This window comes from Periplaneta americana, chromosome 5 (assembly GCF_040183065.1).
Source record: "Periplaneta americana isolate PAMFEO1 chromosome 5, P.americana_PAMFEO1_priV1, whole genome shotgun sequence".
In the NCBI taxonomy this organism is placed as follows: Eukaryota; Metazoa; Arthropoda; class Insecta; order Blattodea; family Blattidae; genus Periplaneta; species Periplaneta americana.
In genome coordinates, this window is record NC_091121.1 from 58,837,106 (window position 1) to 58,856,490 (window position 19,385).

General features: G+C 34.4%; 1 protein-coding gene across 3 annotated transcripts; it reads left to right on the top strand.

Moving 5' to 3' along the window:
• The first annotated feature begins 356 nt into the window (after positions 1–356).
• On the top strand, positions 357–18,502 carry bigmax (helix-loop-helix-leucine zipper transcription factor bigmax). Of its 3 annotated transcripts, none has more exons than XM_069825726.1 (6): positions 357–513; positions 868–1,065; positions 6,518–6,729; positions 16,706–16,873; positions 17,532–17,645; positions 18,343–18,502. In XM_069825726.1, coding segments are annotated over exons 1-6 (756 nt in total). In that variant the 5' UTR covers positions 357–512; the 3' UTR covers positions 18,406–18,502. The 3 variants fall into 3 exon arrangements, with proteins under 3 accessions (XP_069681827.1, XP_069681829.1, XP_069681828.1); XM_069825728.1 differs by having other exon boundaries at positions 868–1,011; XM_069825727.1 differs by having other exon boundaries at positions 387–524.
• Positions 18,503–19,385: the final 883 nt, after the last annotated feature.

Sequence of the window (19,385 nt, forward strand, 5' to 3'; positions counted from 1 at the left end):
ACAGTTGGGACAATTGTCAATGTTAATGTAATTTCCACAGCTTTTAGAACATCTGTAATAATTTTATTCATATATCAAGCACCTCTTAAACTTCATCTACACTGTTCAATTTTCCATGCGTGTACGCATGCAATCTGGGAAGAATATTGAAAGAATTAAGTTGAAAACGCACGTTCAATTAAAGATGCATATACACGGTTCAACTTTTCTTTTTCAACTTTACGCATTCAAGCAATGCATGCAAAAAAGAACGAAATTCATTCAATTGTGAATGCGTTTCATTCATTCTTGCATACGTAAAGTTGAAAGAACAGTTGAACCGTGTAGATGAATCTTCACGATTTTACATAGCAAAGTTCATCCACTTAAATTTAACTCATTGGTTGTGGCTACCCTGTGTAAAACCTGTGGAAGAGAAAAATTTGATCTTGCACAAAAAGAAAAAAAAAATTGCGGAATATGGTGATGAGGTGTTTACGTTGAAGAAAGATAATTTTGAAAATTGTGAAAACAGTTAAGTATTGGTAATTCTGTTGAAACAACTCTCTGCTCAGCATGTCTGTCTGTTAAATTAGGTTTTTATATGCATGACATTTTCGTAATATGGAAGTAACCATTTGAAATCTTAATTTTATAAACTTATTTGCGTTTTATCCTATTTTTAAAGTGACAAGTGAAATATAGTAACATAGTATCATTGTAGCCTATTGTAATATTCTTGTATGATAAAGATGATATACATGTCAAAACATAGATATGCCTAGTTATTGTATAGTGTAACATTTGGTTATGTTCAATGTTATATTAGTTGTTTACATTATATTTGAAGAGATAGGTCTAGGTTATTAATTTGGTCTCCTTCTAAAGTGTCACTGCCACGTGGCATGATAGATAGTGGTGATATCCTGAAAATGGAGCCATCCAGTCCTACAGATCGGGATCGCTACCCATTTTCGCGAAGCAGCAGTGCGGGTTCACTTCACACCCTGTCCTCATCGGCCCACAACACAGGTGAGGGCCAGAGAGTTGTGGCCACCGGGAACATGAGTAGCAGCAGTGGTCATGGTAATTCATTCCTCATCTTGCTTAGCATGATGCACGTTCATGTTGCTTTGACATTAGTAACTTCATCTTACGTTTAATATAAACTAACTCATTATATCGTGCGATTTTGAAAGAAGTTGTAGACCTAAATACTGCCTACTCAGAGCCCGAATGTCCCCTTCTCCATTTTCGTTTGTAAAGCTATTCTGCAGGTCTTACTTTTTATTTATTATTTTAACGTAAGACATACTGCACACAATTTACTTTCATTAAAAGAGGTTTTATAGCTTAACATGTTAGACGTTTAAAAGTGGCTATATAGCTTAACATGTTAGCCGAGGCTTTGCTTGAAGCATCATTATTTATAGATGGTAAACAGTATCACAAAACTGTTTCTCTAGGAGAGTTCTTTTAATGATTTGGTAAAAGTGATATCGCTTTTGTGATTTCTTTGAAGTGATACTGCTATGAGCAGGTTTTATCAGTCTACTTTCAACACATAACTTCTTAATTCTGATATGACCAATGCACAGCTGTCTTGTGTCAGTCGTTAGATTACTTATTATTAATTACGTCTGCATCATCTAGGATAAATTTAACTTCTTCTGTCAATTCAGTAGGTATGCCAATGTTTACGCGATCAGTGAAGATGTTTTTATGTCAATTAATGAAGCTATGCTATAAAGAGTGGGTGAAGAAAGAATAATGCTCAAATTGGCCAAGAAAAGAAAAAGAAATTGGTTGGGACACTGGCTAAGAAGAAATTGTCTACTGAAGGATGCATTGAAAGAAATGGTGAAGGGAAGAAAAGTTCGGGACAGACGAAGATATCAGATGATAGACAACATTAAGGTATATGGATCATATGTGGAGACTAAGAGAAAGGCGGAAATTGAATAATGCTGGGTTTGCAGTGAAAGACCTGCCCTTGTGCAGAATACTATGAATGAATGAATAATAATGGAAGGATGATTCAGATTGACAGCACATTTATAAATATGGATCCTGAATTCAGACCTATGCATGCTATGCAAAGACAACTGCACTCTGGATGCCAACCATGTGCCATTAGGGTTGCCACTTTTTAAAAATAGCCAATGAAAGAAAGATTTTTATCGCCTTTTTTAGTGTCTCGTGTATTCTTAATTTCTATTAAACGCCATATTAGATCAATACACATGCGAACATTATACACTTACATTTGTGTCTTACAATCTCTTTCACAATACTTCGGTATTTAGCTTCATTTAACCATTTACTTTTATTCTTTAATGCATTAAAGAACTCTTTGCAGGATATGTCAAAATTTATAATAATTTGAAGCTTTGAATTTATCAGTTTTGGTGAGCATCTGTTTCGAACATCAACCCACTTGTTTTTCATCAGCGAAAACACTCATTCTACAATAATACATTCGGGCCTGGTATACTTGATAAGAAATATATGAGTAGGGAAATATTTGGTGTTTTTTTGTCGAGTCACTAATGCGAAGAATTTGATCCATCGTCACCATCTTTAGCTATCAGTTAGTAAAATGATCTTTAATATTTCAGTTAAGCCAGATCTCATCTAAGTGAAAGTCTCTTCCCATTTAAGTACACTTAACTGTACTGCTGCTTGTAGCATTTTTTCTTTGTTGATTCACTCATTACGATTCTCGAACAAAAGAAAATAAAAACAAAACCTAAGGTTTTTAATACAGATTAATTAGATCCAAGGAGTTTTCTCTGTAACATGAAGTTCATGAACGTAATGAATGCAACATAAGTGGACATTAACGACTACATTGATAGCACCTTCAATTATAAGCAATCGAGTAATTTCTGCTATAGCACCAACTTGATTTTTAAAATCTAGTCGGCCTGGGTGGCGCAGTTGGTATAGCGCTGACCTTCTGTGCCCGAGGTTGCGGGTTCGATTCCGGCCCAGATCGATGGCATTTAAGTGTGCTTAAATGCGACAGACTCATGTTAGTAGATTTACTGACATGTAAAAGAACTCCTATGAGACAAAATTTCGGCACACCGGCGATGCTGATATAAAACATCGTTAAATAAAACATAATATTATTATTATTTTAAAAATCTAGATTTACATTCCAGCGATAAAATAACAAACATAATCGAAATTGTTATAGTTCATTATTCAAAACCTGTTGCTCAGTTCCTATACCAGCTGAACTATCTTGGCGCCATATTTGAAGTGCGCAGATTGAAACAACTGAAAAGAAACATATGACTGATGATTGATATGAATGATATCAGTGGCAGATGCATCTGCTACTACATGTCATTCTACATTTGTCAGGATGGAGGATGAATTGTTTAACTGGAAGGCTTTCAGTGGTAAAAATATAGTTCAGTTTTGTGGTGTAAACTCAATATATAAATTCTGATTTTCACTTAGATCTTTTTGTTGAATGAACTAATGAAAAATAGGTATACTCATATGTGTCATATGGAAATGATATTTCGAAGTTGATAGATGGTTTGATTTTGTGGTGTGTACAGTGCTGTCTTTACTGCTGTATAAAAATCAATTTGAATTTGACCTCGAATTTTTAGATCACCGTAATAATAATAATAATAATAATAATAATAATAATAATAATAATAATAATAAATATTTTCTTCCATTCTATGGATCAAAGGAGGGGAGATTGCAAATGGGAAGATGTATTGTTTTAAAGAAATCCATATAAGTGATAGGATCTGAAAAGTGAATTAAACACACTTAACTTATTACAAGTATTTTTACAGACATAGGCATTTTTACTTATTGAAAAGGATTTTACATTAGATTTTTAACTGCACATTGCTTGCAGTTTGTACATCAGCTGAGTAACTGACATCACGGACTACAGAACCCCATGTAGAAAGTAAGGACCAGATAGAAGTAGAAAAGTATACAAGGAATTCGTTACATATATTTAACCCTCGCAGTCTCTCAGGTCTAAAATTACGTACTGCCTACCTAGGGTCTTTTCTGACCCTAGACAATTTTTTAAATTTTAATTAAATTTTTGTTATGTTATTTTATATATGCCATATTATGTGTATAAATTCATTGTAATGAGGGGTCAGAAGCAAAGGAGTATAAGTGCACTTAAATTAATTTTTAGAAATTGCGGTTGAAAGTACTTAAGCTTTCCTAAATTCCGTGTCAATTTTTAATATAAGTTTTAGTGTGTGACGTGGTTAGAAGATATAATATATTTCTTTGCCACTAAAATTTTAAATGTTTTAACTTGCTCTGGATGCACTTAACTCATGTTTTTAGATATGTCACTTGTACTCTCTCAATTATATTATATTTATGTATGTCGTGTTGTTTTTCTCTTTTATTGAATACAATTAGGTATTCCTTATGACTGAAACTGTATCCAGTAGCCTACAGAGCATTATTGAAGCAGCATTCATTACAACAATAGATTTAAGCAGTGGTGATATTTGGCTGGTTCGTTCTAGGTAATATTTGCAATTGCCATGGACATATACCATATATGTTTAACATAGGTACACATGAGAGAACTGGTTGTTAAACTTTTTGAATATCACCACTGAATTTAAGTACCAATTCCATATTGTAGCAACACCTGGAGCTAGTACAGAGCCATAACAGCGTTTAAATTTAATAACTCCAGATGAAAAAAACGAAATAAAATGGGAAGTAGCGCACAACCCAAGTGCAAATATTCGAAATTCAATTACAAATAAATATGTAAAAAAAAAACATATACAAACTAATTTAGAGAGTGTAATAGAAGCATATCTAGAATACTGAATGAATAGAACTACATTCTGCCAACTTAAAAGCGTACGTAAAAATATGGGGTCAGAAAAGACTCCAGATAGGTTCTCACTAAAACTGTTTCAATAATACACATAATATACTGGTGACAGTGTGCAGCCTTGCTTTGTTGTGCAAGAGACAAGTTCCGCAGTCAGTAGTCCAAGTCTTTGGTTCTGAATTGCACACTGCAACTTCCTAAGGGTTGCATAGTAGGTACATTTCTGTATTTATGGTCGTCCTTCAGTTATGAAGCCCATGAAAAAGATTCTTTTGCTTGAAGCCCATGAGAAAGGTGCTTTTGCTGTCCCAATAAAAACTATGGCAATAGTGTCTGATTGAAATATATTGCTTTTGGAGACCCTGTATGCTACCACAAGACTGCTTCTTGCTTTGTAGCGAGAATTGGAAAAACTCACTTTTCATCACTAGTGACAAGGTAGTTGAGGAAGTCATCACAGTCTTAGTGATAATGTTGCAGAAATGTCAATGCAGTTGTCATGCATTTCTCCTTGTGGGCAGCTGTCAACATTTTTGGCATCCATCAGGGATACAGTTTTTTGTAATGAAGGTGCTCCAAAAAGCAAGATACTGTTAGAAACTTTGTACAGTTGAGAAATTTTGAATTGCCTGTTTTTCTGAATTTTTGCAGTCACATATCTCTTCAAATCATCCATCGTCAAAGAGGGGCATCCACTTTGTGCTTTATCATTGCATATTCAAGACAATTTCCTCACATTTTCTTCGTTCATAATACCTGCACCATAAACGTTAACAATCTGCCTTCAAATTTCTGCTCACATATTTTACATTTTTGTATTTAAAAATCTTATCACCTACTGCACTTCACAGGTGTCAGGATTGTCGGTATTTATGTCTATTTACAACGAACCCAGCAAAATGCTTAGCAAATGGACAGATTATCCAGTTCTGTTATTAAAAAACAACTTTATTCTGTGCTTTGGAAGCTAGGCTTAAATTAGAGTATTTAGAGATAGATTTTATCTCGCATAATAGTTGAAGTGAACTGCACTTTGCAGTTCTGATTTGATTACATGCGTCGTATTCCTGTATCGAACTTCTGTCCAATTATTGTTCACGAGATGAAACATCCTCTTTGTATGAGCATTACTAACTACTTGGTATGTTTAGAATAAAACTTGACAGTTTTTCCAAATTTATAACATTAAAATGATTTGATTTTAATCAAGTGAGCACTAAAATTCATTTCTGGCAAGCATTACCTTCTACAAAGACTGCACATTTTAGTGCATTTTAAAATTCATCATATAAATAATTCACGGCAAAATCAAAAGTTTAGAATGAAAATTTTTACATTGTGCAAAAATAAGGGAGAAAATGCTCAAAGAGAAGAAAAATACGGGGCCGGGAGTCTGTAAAAATTAGAGGCAAATACAGGAGATCCCGGGAAATGCGGGAGGGTTGGCAACCCTATGCACAGACCATCTTTGCTTGTCTTTCTTGTTACAGAATCTTTTTGTGCATTTTTTTAGAATTGTTCGTGTTGAAGTATCATGAACATTGTCTCTGTGCTGTATTGCAGTGAGGATTTGAAATGATCTTACATTTTGTGGCCTTTTTGTATTTACTAAATTATTTTTAATTTTCGAGATTCTGTTTTTATTGTCATGGTGCACACCTCGTTCTGTATGCACTGTTGCAGATGATGAGGATAGTGACAATAAGAATTCAACTATTAGCTATAAGGAGCGGCGACGTGAAGCACACACACAGGCTGAACAGAAACGTCGGGATGCAATCAAAAAGGGCTATGACTCACTGCAAGACCTGGTGCCTACCTGTCAGCAGACGGACAGTTCGGGCTACAAGCTCAGCAAGGCCACAGTCCTGCAGAAATCCATTGATTACATTCAGGTGATAATGTGTGAATGTTATTAAGATACATACATAAATTATGCTCTGAGGTTAACCCATAGTTAATATAACATAAGTGCCGTTTTTTTTATTTATTCCTGCATACGAATTATAAGGGGAAAGTAGCCCATTATGAATGTCACAAAATATCACCTTTTACATTTTCACAGAAATACACATCAAAATCCCTGATACCGAAAAAAAAGTTTTTGCCATGTCAGTTGTCTATATATACTCTGTCCAGCAAAAGAATGAAGTTATGTAAACCATAGTACATCAGTAGGTCTGTTCACATGACGACAAACAAATGAGTTATTGTCAATTAAGATATTTCAAGAAGATCACTTGTATGTGTTTACATCACTTTATTATTTTGTTGAACAGACTTTATGTATATTGATTCCTCCTAAATTATTGGTCGGATTTTATTCGCATGTCATCCTTTAAATTATGATTTTCTTCTTTCTACCTTTCCTTCATAACAAGGATGCACTTACACTTCATTGCAGCTATTGCCATCAAGAAAACTTCATACATCTTTTTTATCAAATTGCTGTTTTTTTACTATGATTAAGCTTGCAGACTCCACTGTATTTGCTGGGATCTCCCTATATCACCTTACTTAATGTGATTTACCATGTGTTGTATTTTTCTGAGCTTTTCTGTATTCTTTGCACCATGTAATATAATAATTACTAGGTATAGGTGTTACGTATTTTTTGTGTTACAAGTTCTGTATATTTATAATTTTATAACGGACACAATTGATCAGTTTTGTTGTCTACTGCAAGATTAAAAAAAAGTTAATAATTGAATAAAATTTAATAAACAAGAGCGAAAATAAAATGATTAGAAAATTAAATGTAGTATAACTATAAAAATTGTAAATTATACAGGGTAATTCACGAAGTATGTCCTGCACTTTATGAATGGAATTCTGTAGGTAATTTTAAGCAAAAAATGTCATATGGACAATGCTTTTAAGTTCTAGCGTGCTAGGGCTCGAAAACAATAAGGTAATAATTAACGCCATTTTTGGTAATGTTAAAGCTCAGAATCTGTGTGAAAATTATTCTTTTATAATTCTGTGATGAAAAGTAGAAAAAAATTTCATTCTTTCACATTTAAATGGGGTTTCTGTAAAAAAAAAAAAAAAAAAAAAACTATATGCCAAGTTTTTTTTTTTAGGGCAGTGTATTAACGAAAAATGTGTTATGTCTGTTTGTATAACCAATTAATTTTCTTTTTCTTTTCTCTAATTTCTTAATTCTATGATATCAGTTGCTTTCTTTAAAACTTCAATATTTTACACTTTATGTCTGTGCAAATTCCACATTTTCAATGCTTCTGGGCAATTCTTTTCTTGTTTTCCAATTTGTCCACTTGCCACTTCAGATATAATTTTTTATGTGTTTTCCTTATTTGGATATATGTCAGCAGATGAGTTAGTGTTTTTTTATTAATGAAAGCTTGTTTAGCTAAAGCAATTCTTTTAATTTCGACTATACATCTATTAGTGAAACTGCCAATAGAATTGATTAGACAACTTCTTCTGTTTTTACATTTTAAATTTTGATGTTGGCAGGAAGATTCGGCGTTTTACTCACCACTACCTATAATTTGGTCTTCTTAACATTTATTTTAAGTTTCAGATCTTTTTAATTGATAATAGTATCTGTAACATTCTTTTCATATTGTTCTCAGAATCTGATAAAATTGCAATATTATCCGTAAATATAATACTATGCATTCTCCGTGCTAAAATTGTGTATTTGCGCCAAAATATGGGTCATATCATCACGCTGTACTATACATGTAGTTGGTACAGTTGCCAGATTGTACCTTTTTCCCGTATCTCACGTTTTTTTTTTTTTTTGCCTTAAAATGCATCTTCCGTACTCTGAGGGTTATCAACTTTTTTTTCCTCCCTGCAGTATAACTATTTTCAATATGGAGTCTATTAGGCCTATATGAGAGATTTATTTTTATAATGCTCTATGTTTGTATTATTTATAGAAATTGTTCTATAAATGTAGACCTAGTGGCTTCTCCACTGAAGTTGTCATATTGGAATGTAACAAAAATTCCGAATATTGCGAAAGTAATATTGGTTTTCTGTTCAGTATACCAGGCTCTAATACCTGAGCTCTTTAATGAAATTTAAGCAGTCAGATGTAACAAATAAGTGATCTGTGGACTTGATAAATGCTGAACTACAAGTATTTCTTAACTTCAATCAGTTATGCAAAGAATTTATCTTGGAGAATAAAAATAATACAAAATTACTGCAGGCTGCCTAAGGTAACGGGTGGGAACTCTCTTCTGAGATAGTCCCACTTCAGGGCGTAGCGACCCTGCCTACCTGATGCTCCAGGTCCTCCTGACCCAGGAGGTTGTACCTGGTAAGGGTCCCTTCTCCAGGGTTACGGAGGGAGTAGATAGGACTCCAGAGTTGTAGTGAAAACAGTCTATCTAAGGGAGTATACCCTAACAGAAAACAGGCAAGCTTAGAGGCCTGAAGGCGGCAGCCCCACCACTGAGCTTACTCAGCAATGGATTGGTTATTCATTCTGAGGACACATTTTAGTAACTCATAAATTCCAGGAATGTCAGACTGATCAAATTACGACGACCAAGACTAAGAGAAAGGACATGAATAAAGGTTTATTAAATATAGCTGTTTGGAACGTTAGAGGATTGAATAATAAAGAAGAATTGTTAGAATCCGAACTAGAGGAAGCACATATTGATATTGCTATTCTGCCAGAAACGAAAAAGAAATTAAGGGGCACTCAAGAAGGTAAAGATTATGTTCTTATATATAGTGGTGTGGATAGAACAGTAAGAGCTGCAGCAGGTATTGCTATAATGGTTAGGAAAAAGCTGCAAAACAAAATTGATAGTTACTTTTTCATTAATGAACGAATTGTATTGCTCAGATACAAAACAAAAAGAAACCATGTGACAGTTACTGGCGTCTATACCCCAGAAGAAGGAAGAACTGAAGAAACAAAAGTTCTGTGAAGTATTGCAACAAACAATCGACAAAGTAGGAAAGACTACATTGTTACAGCTGGGGATTTTAATGGAAGAGTGGGGAATATTCCAATTAATGGAGTATTAGGAACCAATGGAGAGACTATAAAAAATAATAATGGGCAAAAGTTAATAGAATTTGCCTGTTTAAAATCGCTCAAAATAACAAATACATTCTTCTGTCACAAAGAAATTCATAAGATGACTTGGAGTGCCCGAGGAAACAGAACAATTATAGATTATGTATTGGTAAACAAGAAAGTTGCCCCTTTAGTACAAGATACAAGAGTTTATAGAGTATTTGATATTAATTCTGATCACTTCCTACTGATTTCCAAAATGTTAATACCCCAAAGTTGGAGGAAATTAAAACCCAAGCCAAAGCAAGCAGAAGAGGTATTCAGCTTGCTAGAAGAAAAAAGTATTAGACTCCTATATCAAAATCGAATAAATCAATATATACTGCATACGCCTTTAAGCTTAAATTTAAATGAAGAATGGGAAATTTTGAAGTCCTTATTTATTAAGGCTGCAGATGAAGCTTTAGGAAGGAGGAAAAAAAAGACGAAATAAAAAAAGGCCCCCTGATTTGGAATGAAGACTTGGAAAAATTGATAAAGGAGAAGAAAGATGCATATTTAAAGGATGTAGGGTCAAGATATATCCAGGACAATATAGAATACAAAAGATTATCTGCAATAGCAGTAGCGGACGGTGGGTTTAAAGTTGAGGAGGCCAAGGCGTGAATGATGAGAATATAAAAATATAAGGTCTGTGACGTACCTCATTACCAAGCGCAGAATTTATAGATTTTAAGAAATTAAAATTAGGTTTTCCAATTTATGTTTTAGGATTTTAAATCTTATGCTTAGAAATTTATATGATTTTACGGGAAAAAAATAAAAATAAACAACGTACTGTTAATATATTACAACGGCTTGGTAAAGATTGCCTCTCTTTGGGACACTTTAAGTCCTAACCTACGAATTAGGTCTTTTTAGGTCATATTACATTTAAGAATGTTACTCTTTGCTACATAAAACGAACAAGAAAAGCAATATTTCGAGAGTAACGAGATAGCAACAAAATTGATTCGAATCTAAGAATCCGGGGCTTGCTCATTACTATTACATAGTCTAATTTTACAGCAAATTAACTGGACGTTCCTCTTTCTTCGCAAACCGATCAAATAGGTCACAACATACTGAATAACTGCTACTAGAAGAAGCTAAAGACAAATCTGAATTTGTTTCTAAACTCTCGATATATTTAAAATACTGTATAAGTAAATACATCTCGTAACACAAAAGAATAAAATAACAAGAACACCTGCAAACAAGAGAAAATCTAACAATATAAATGAAAACTTTTACGCAGGGAGAGAAAACTAACAACACGTGACTCAATTTTCTAAAACCAAGAAGAGAGAAAAAGAGAGAGCTTCCCAATACAGCCAAAACCGGCCATGACTATAAGCAGTACAGTTGTCAGCGGTGGGTAGGATGTCTCCAAATCGGCTCCCTTCGCGCGTTCTAGTCAAGTTTAAACACTCTTCTAACCAGCTATCTTATTGGTTGAACTGTTGTTGTCATGGTTACCGGGGAGTAGCGTCATGTAGCCGACTCCTCTCTCCCGCTCTCGCATAGACACTGCAGGCTGCTAGATGTCGACTATACAGATTACAGCGCTATCTGTTATTTTTCAGTACGAATTATTTGCACTATCTACAGTATAGCGAGCGATCACCACCAACTGAATGTGGTCGACTTTACTAACTTACATCTTAGTCATAGTGAATAGTAAAATTAATATAAAAGGAAAAATGTTCGTCATTTGCTGTAACTTGTCTGTGATCTTAATTCAGCTGAAATTATTACTGCCATATTGTGTTCTGGTAAAATATTGCCTCCCCTGAAAATCCGCCGCTGTGCAATAGTTAAAAAAGAGATAAGAATATTGAAGTGAAGAATTTGGGAAATGTTAGTTAATCGAATGGAACATGATCTACATTGTCGCCAAAGAAATGCATATAAAATACTAACTAGATAGACGCGAAAAAGATGAACTGCAACTGAATACCATTTCAGAACAAGAATGGTTAAATTATTACCATCAATTGTGGACGATGATGATGATGACTGCAGGCTGCCAAATAATCTGTTAAATATGAGTGATGTCAGCAGTGTAATGTCTTCCTAAGTATGAATGGTTTTATTACACTTATACTGCATGCAGATATATATGTAGGCCTAACATACATGTTCTGTAAATATATTTTATAATGTTAAATGTCTAAAATAGGTTAAGAATGATAAAGACCTTGCTCCTTAAACAATAAACATCATCTCTGAGAAGTTCGCATACATCTTATTTTTTGTTGGAATCTTCCGGTTTTTTTCCTAAATAAAATGTGGCAACCCTAGTAATTCGTATGATGGGAATATAAAAGCAGTACCGACTCTGAAGGCAAGAAATGATCATTAGAGAAATACAGGTTAATGAACATTGTCAGGCACAGTGGGTAGGCCACTGACTCCAGTCATGCATATTTCCTGAGGTGGAAGTAGCAACGAGTTCTGGAACAGTTTTTTTGGTCCTTGTATTTTTATTGAAAACTTAGTATCTTTGTAAATTTTTTAAAAATCATTTACACCAAACAATTTCGTAATTGCAACAATCTGGATTATTATTTGATATGTACATTTGCTTTTTCATGACTCATATGTTATTACTTCCTCATAATAATATGCAGAACAAAGCAAATATATTCATATAGCAACAATCAATCAATTTCGAGATTTGAGCAGAATTATCCATCACTGATAAAAAAATGAAAGTGTATTTTGACATGTTATCTGTCAGTCAATTGTTCAATTAAATATAGGTACCGTAGACAATATTGTAATGCATACACATCTCTGTTATTTTGCGAATATGTACACTTCCCTATGTAGTTTAATATTAAACTTTTTTTTTTTTGTTTAATTACGGCATATCTATATGCCATATTTGCGCTACTGCCTTCACTTTAATTTTTTGTTTTTCTTCCTTTCTCTTGGCCTAATCCTCTGAATTTCTGTTCAGTGGTCTTCTTACATTTCTGTTTTTTTCATAGGTATATATTATTGTATTACTTATTTATCATTCATAAATTAATAAAAACGAATTATCAGATCACTGTGATATATTGCCTAAATTTGATAATTCTTTAAAAAAATTTAAGAAATTAAGAATGCATCACTATTACCGGTATATAGAAATTAGAATAGAATACGAGTACTTTTATAGTACACCAAGAAATTAATGGTAATGAGAAAGCAGATAAACGAGCAAGCAAGGAGTCAGAAATGAAACAGACACAAACTTTCTACTATATAACCTATATAGCCTACTATATAGCCTTTCATCCATTAAAATCGGTAGTGTAGTCTCTCGAAAAACTAAATATGAAATAGCAAATGATTGCATCATCAAACAGATCTTGCTCTTAATAACGCCAATCTGACATCATAACTTTTTCAAATCTGCAGAATCATGAATATGACTAAACCAATCAGTGATGGAGAGTGAGAAGCGCGAAAACGATTGGAAAATGTTCCAAGAGCCTACACTTCAATAAAAGCAACACATTGTTTAAGATGACATCATAGCAGAATAAAGGAGTATTTCGTGGAAGTATGTGATCCTTTTATGGATCACATAATATAACAGAGAAAGTGGTACAATGAGTCACTTGCAGGAAGAAACCAAAAAATTTACGTTAAAAAACTTAAGCTTTAGTGGGCAGCATGTAAGTAAACTGTCTCCGGTTGAAATATACACCTAGGTATATGTATATGTTTGAATAAGATGTTTATTTCCTCGCAACTTTCTCAGAGTTGAGAAGTTTATTTACACTACATATCACAAAAAATTCTTAGAAATGTAGCTACTTTTAGAACATCAGTCATAAAAGTGTAATAATGTTGAGAAATTCATTATTGCAGTCATTTGATAAGAGTAAGCAATTAAAGTACATAACTGTAAGATAAAAAATGTATCTCACTCTTGCAAATGTCATTTGTTAGAAACATGTTTCCAGATCATTTTAGAACTGTGCCTGAAACTCTCCTCTCCACTCCACTCCTCTCCTCTCCTCTCCTCTCCTTTTCCTCTTCGCTATCCTCCTCCTCTCTCTCTTTCTCTCTCTCTCTCTTTCTCTCTCTCTCTCCTCTTCTCATCCCTTTATTTTTCCCTTTTTTGTCTTTCCTTTTCTTCCTCTTCTTTTTCCTTTCCTTGATTTCCTTCACTTCTAGTCCTATTCTGTGTCCACTTTCATTTCCTTTCTACTTCATTTATGTACTTGTTTATTATTCCTTCATATGTGTACGAATTTACATCACTCAGACTGTCTTGCATTTGTTCTGTTCTAATTCAGAAATACAAATTTACACTTTTCTTAAGTGTGTTTGACTTTTTAAATTTATTTCTGTTATCTTCAAATTTTAGATTATTGATATTTGTATTAACCTTCTTCTTTCAGTTTTGTCCCTCTTTTTTATCTTGCTTTTCCTTTCATTTTCACAACACACTATTGCTTGTCACTAAGATGCTTGTTGTCTCTTTAGATTTTCTTTTTTCTGATTTATTTTTTATTTTGAGAAATAAACGCAGTCTATGTTAAACATGTGATCTATTAAAGACAATATTTCAGAGTTTTATGTATTTTGTTTTGTGTGTGTGTGCGCGCGCCCAGCTTAAAATCCTGGTTGGGGTTTTTTCCCTCAATCCCTTAAGAGCATATGCTGGGTAACTTTCGGTGCTGGATCCTGAACTCATTTCGCTGGCATTACCACTTTCATATCATTCAGACGCGAGATAATCATAGATGTTGATAAAGCATCGTAAACTAAACGACAAAAAAAAATTAGATTCATGGTCCCACTTACCTCTCTATGTTCGAAGAACTACTGTATCAGTATCCTTTACCATTCTCAATGTACACGTACTATTGCTTCATTTTTGGCACATAATTACTCGTAATACTGTACTGTACATTGATTTTGTAGTTTAAAGGATCATTACATGAAGAGCTGCTATTATTGCATACTGGAGAGCTGACTGGAGCTGTGATTTATCGCATATTTCGAATGTGTGAAAAGTATGTTAGCCTGGACAAATACTGCACCATTTTTCAAACAGAGATCTGTGTTATCATGGCATGTTTGTTCAATTTTATATAGAAGAGCCATCAACATAGGCACATTCTCATATTCACAGACAACTATGTGAGTACCAAAGCATTTGATTCCCATCTGTTCACCTTTATAGTGTGGCGATATTTAGAATTCCTATTAAAATTCTCAGAGAGTAATACAGTACACTTCTGTTGAGCACCTGGACATCGAGATACAGAAAGCAAAGAAATAGCAGACCAACTGACGAAGAAAGGGTGAAAACCTCTTTAAATGGACCAGAAACAGCCTCTGATGTCTCCAAAGCAAATCTCAGCCCTACAGTGAGTAAAATAGAAACACTGCTAAAGATGGAAACTTTTTTCAGGACTGAAACTTACGGAAAATCCTAGTAAAAGCTCCCTGTCGAAGTCACACAAAATCTTTTATTCAGGTGAATAGTAATAACAATATAAGAGCTTTAGGGATAATAACTAGACATGGATCATTCATGAAACACTTAAAGCTAATTATCCTGTTTAATGAGATTCCCATTAATTGCATAATATGCAAGTAGGAAGAAGAAATTGTAAGTCATATCCTTGTGCAAACTGTAGAAAGGAAAAGGTACATTTATGTTTGATGATCAAACTTCTGGTATCGCATATGATCTTAACATTGGTACTGAAACTCTAGAATTGAACAAAGCTGGTGAAGCAATGGTGGTTTGAAAAGGGGGTACAAAAAGTCTTATTACTGACGTACATGCAACCTTCCTATTTCATCCTTACTGGAACCCATCTGTCTTCATTTTTTCCTTTCAAAATTTATATTTGTATTTAGTTCGACTTCCTTACCAATGAAGTCATCACCTGTTATTGAATGGTTGTGAGCCACCATGACATAATTGCTTCGTTTATCTTTTGTAATGTGTATGTCCGCCAAGTTAGCTCTGTGGTAGCGTGTCTGCCTCCAAACTAGCTGGCCCGGGTTCAATCCCCAGCGGGATCAGAAATTTCCATGTAAAATACCTATCTCGGGACTAGGAGAGATGGCAGTGCACAACTTCTGATCACTAAATTGTGCACCAATTTGCCTGAGTTAAATCCCAAATCTCTCCACAGTGCATATGAAGAGAAGGCATATGTTACTGTTGATAGTGATTTGTCCATTGGATGGGGATGTTAAGCCTGGCAGTTCCCTTGGTGCTATTCAAAGGAGTAGGCTATGTGCCGGCACTGGGTTTCCCCTTCTCCCTTCCTCATTATCCTCACCCATACCCTACACTACACTTATATATACACTCACCCTAGTACACGACATGACTCTTCACAGATACTACACATGCAGAACGTGGCCTACCGAAGTGGTGTGCAACTTGAAAATGAGTCACAGTTCTGTCATCTATCCGCAATATGTGGAACCCAAATCATGCAAGTGAAGTGGGTAGGCATTAGATACACACACACATCTATGTGTATACTAACACAATGTTTAGTCCACACGTGTGGAGTAACGGTCAGCGCGTGTGGCCGCGAAACCAGGTGGCCCGGGTTCGAATCCCGGTCGGGGCAAGTTACCTGGTTGAGGTTTTTTCCGGGGTTTTCCCTCAACCCAATACGAGCAAATCCTGGGTAACTTTCGGTGCTGGACCCCGGTCTCATTTCACCGGCATTATCACCTTCATTTCATTCAGACGCTAAATAACCTAGATGTTGATACAGCGTCGTAAAATAACCCATATAAAAAAAAAACAGAATGTTTAACCTTGTGGTGATCTGTTACAGTTCCTCCTGCAGCAGAAGAAGAAGCAGGAAGAGGAGCGCAATGCACTACGCAAAGAGGTAGTGGCATTACGCATCATGCAGGCCAACTATGAGCAGATTGTAAAGGCACACCAGAACCAGCCTGGCCACACTGAGATGCGTGTGTCTGACGAGACCAAGTTTCAAGTGGTGAGTAAGAAAATCTGTGTTTTCAACAGATTTACAGTCTTTATTGGTTAATTGGTAGTTACTGTACTTCCTATCAGACCAGAAATTCCAAGCAATAAAAATCTTTGGTAATAAGGCTTATGTTGAAAGAGATCACATGAAAAAGGAACTCAAATGTACAAGAACCCTGGAGAAAACCTCAACCAGGTAACTTGCACCAACCTGGAATCGAACCTGGGCCACCTGGTTTCGCGGCCAGACGTGCTAACCATTACTCCACAGATGTGGACATAAAATACACACACATATACATATACATAGACCGTTATTCCATCAATAAAAAGGTTAAATTATGAACAAAATGATTGTGACATTTAGTTTTAAATGCTATTTATATGAATTAACACCCTGTACTTTATTAAAGTTACACTCTGTGTCATATTAGGTGAGTTTAATCGTTGTATGTTTACACATGAAGAATTAGAATTATTATTTTAAATTTTGAGTTATACGAGTAGTTAGCTTCTGAACTGGTAAGTGATATCATCAAAATAGTGAGGTAATTTAATTATCTGTTAAATAATAAAAAAAAAAAGTGGTTGGAGCCACAGCAGCACTTATTTCATATTTTGTAACATATCTGCTGAAGCATCTTATCTTAATTTTATGATATCTCCAGTTCCAGGCTGTAATGGACCAACTATTCCTCACCTTCAGCAACATTTCCGTGGCTAACTTTGCAGAATTGTCAGGCTGTGTTATCAGTTGGCTGGAGGAGCACTGCAAACCGCAGGTATGACATTCTGAAGTCTACTAGGTACTGATAGAATTAGTACACGTTCTCAGACATCACTATGTATCAAATTGAGGTCACAATTATATAGTCCTAGGTATTATTACAGGGGTGTAGTTGGCAATGAAATAGCCAATTGCTGGCAGAAGACAAGCCATATTAGTGTTGAGCCAGAATCATTTTGAGAGATTCCAAGTAGCTTGGTATATTCTGTATTAAAGTAGGTGATAGCAGAGCTTGCCTTCCATCTGAGCATCGTGTGTGTGTCAGAGAGTACAGTATTAGAATGATTGAAAAATATATTATAGTCATTTTCAGTAAGTAGGTCTCGATCATTAAAAAAAAAAAATGATGATTGTGATGAACACACTGATAGAGCACTGTAATTTCAGAAAACTAATTCATAGAATGGGGCTTTATTATGGAAAATCCAAGTGTAGACTTTGTGGACTAGAAAAAGAGACTGCCTGGTAAAATAGTCTATTAATATGATTCATTGAATCTCAGAAAATATAAATTGTTTGAAGTGATATATTTAGAGGAAGAAAATACTATCAGCAGGGATTGTGAGCTTCTTAAACTGATTAAGGCTTTGTTGTTAAAGAGATAGAATTGAAATATTCGGAATTACTTTAATCGCTCTTGTTTCGTTTTACCAATATTATTTACTTTAGACGTAATTTGATGTTTGTTACAGGCTCTGCATCAGCTAGTGCTCTCCGTCCTGCGTCAACTAAACTCACAGGTGTCTCGTGGCTAGCACCTGCTATGTATATGTAAGGACTCATTTACCTGTTCAGTGCAACTTGTAACATATTTGTGTATATTGGGAAAATAAAAAATATATTTGGTGTTTCTGTGGTGATCTATATCTTCATACGACATTGCTAGAATGCTTCAGTCTGTGATGTAATGTAGTATTTAAGTACAAGATACTTGCGTCCACGAGGTAACAAAGTACTATTACCATAGCACCAACATAAATTCAACAGATATTTCCTTTTAAATATTTTACAGAGGGATTTTGTTTGAGGATAATGTCAAGTTAATTTCTTTCTAAGAATTTGTTAATTACAATTTTGAAAATCATATTATAAATGGTGATCTTGTGTTTCCAGATTTATTTTGCTGAAAGAAAATTAAAATTGAGAACATTTTAATAGGTAATGTTAGTTACTGACTGTGATTTATAAAATTATACAATTTTTGCTTGCCACCTAAATCTTTTTGTCTGTGTTGCGTGCATTTTACAGAAGTGCATTTGATACATCTAGAAGTAAAGAAGAAAAATTATTGTTTACAGTAGATTTTTTTTTTTTACAAAGAGTTATTAGAGACTGACTTGTGTGAAAAATATTACTTAATTTTTTTTACATACATGCAAATGGCTGGTTATGCAAGGGACTGGATTTTTAAACACTAAAATGTAATATTTCAACTAGGTATAGCTTAAACAGGCATGCAATACCCTCACTGTGGTATAAATAATGCTGCTGTGTTTGAAAGCAGTAACCAATTGTTGCAAATGATGAAAATCAGTATTCGATGTTTAATTGACGAAGTTAGTACTATTCTATACCATTGACTACAGCTTCTGCTGACATTGATTTGTTAGTAACTTCAATGGCAGTGCTTGATTTTCATATGGATGTGCTTCACTAGATTCATTCTCCAGTCATTGTGACTCAGTTCTCCTCTGTTAAATTTCAGAATGTTGTGAACAAAATGGTTCTAACCAAC

What these genes read in the sequence shown, in the direction of transcription:
- bigmax (XM_069825726.1), top strand. An exon ending in GAGTAGCAGCAGTGGTCATG is followed by an intron (nt 1,066 to 6,517) that starts GTAATTCATTCC and finishes GCACTGTTGCAG; the next exon opens with ATGATGAGGATAGTGACAAT. An exon ending in AATCCATTGATTACATTCAG is followed by an intron (nt 6,730 to 16,705) that starts GTGATAATGTGT and finishes GATCTGTTACAG; the next exon opens with TTCCTCCTGCAGCAGAAGAA.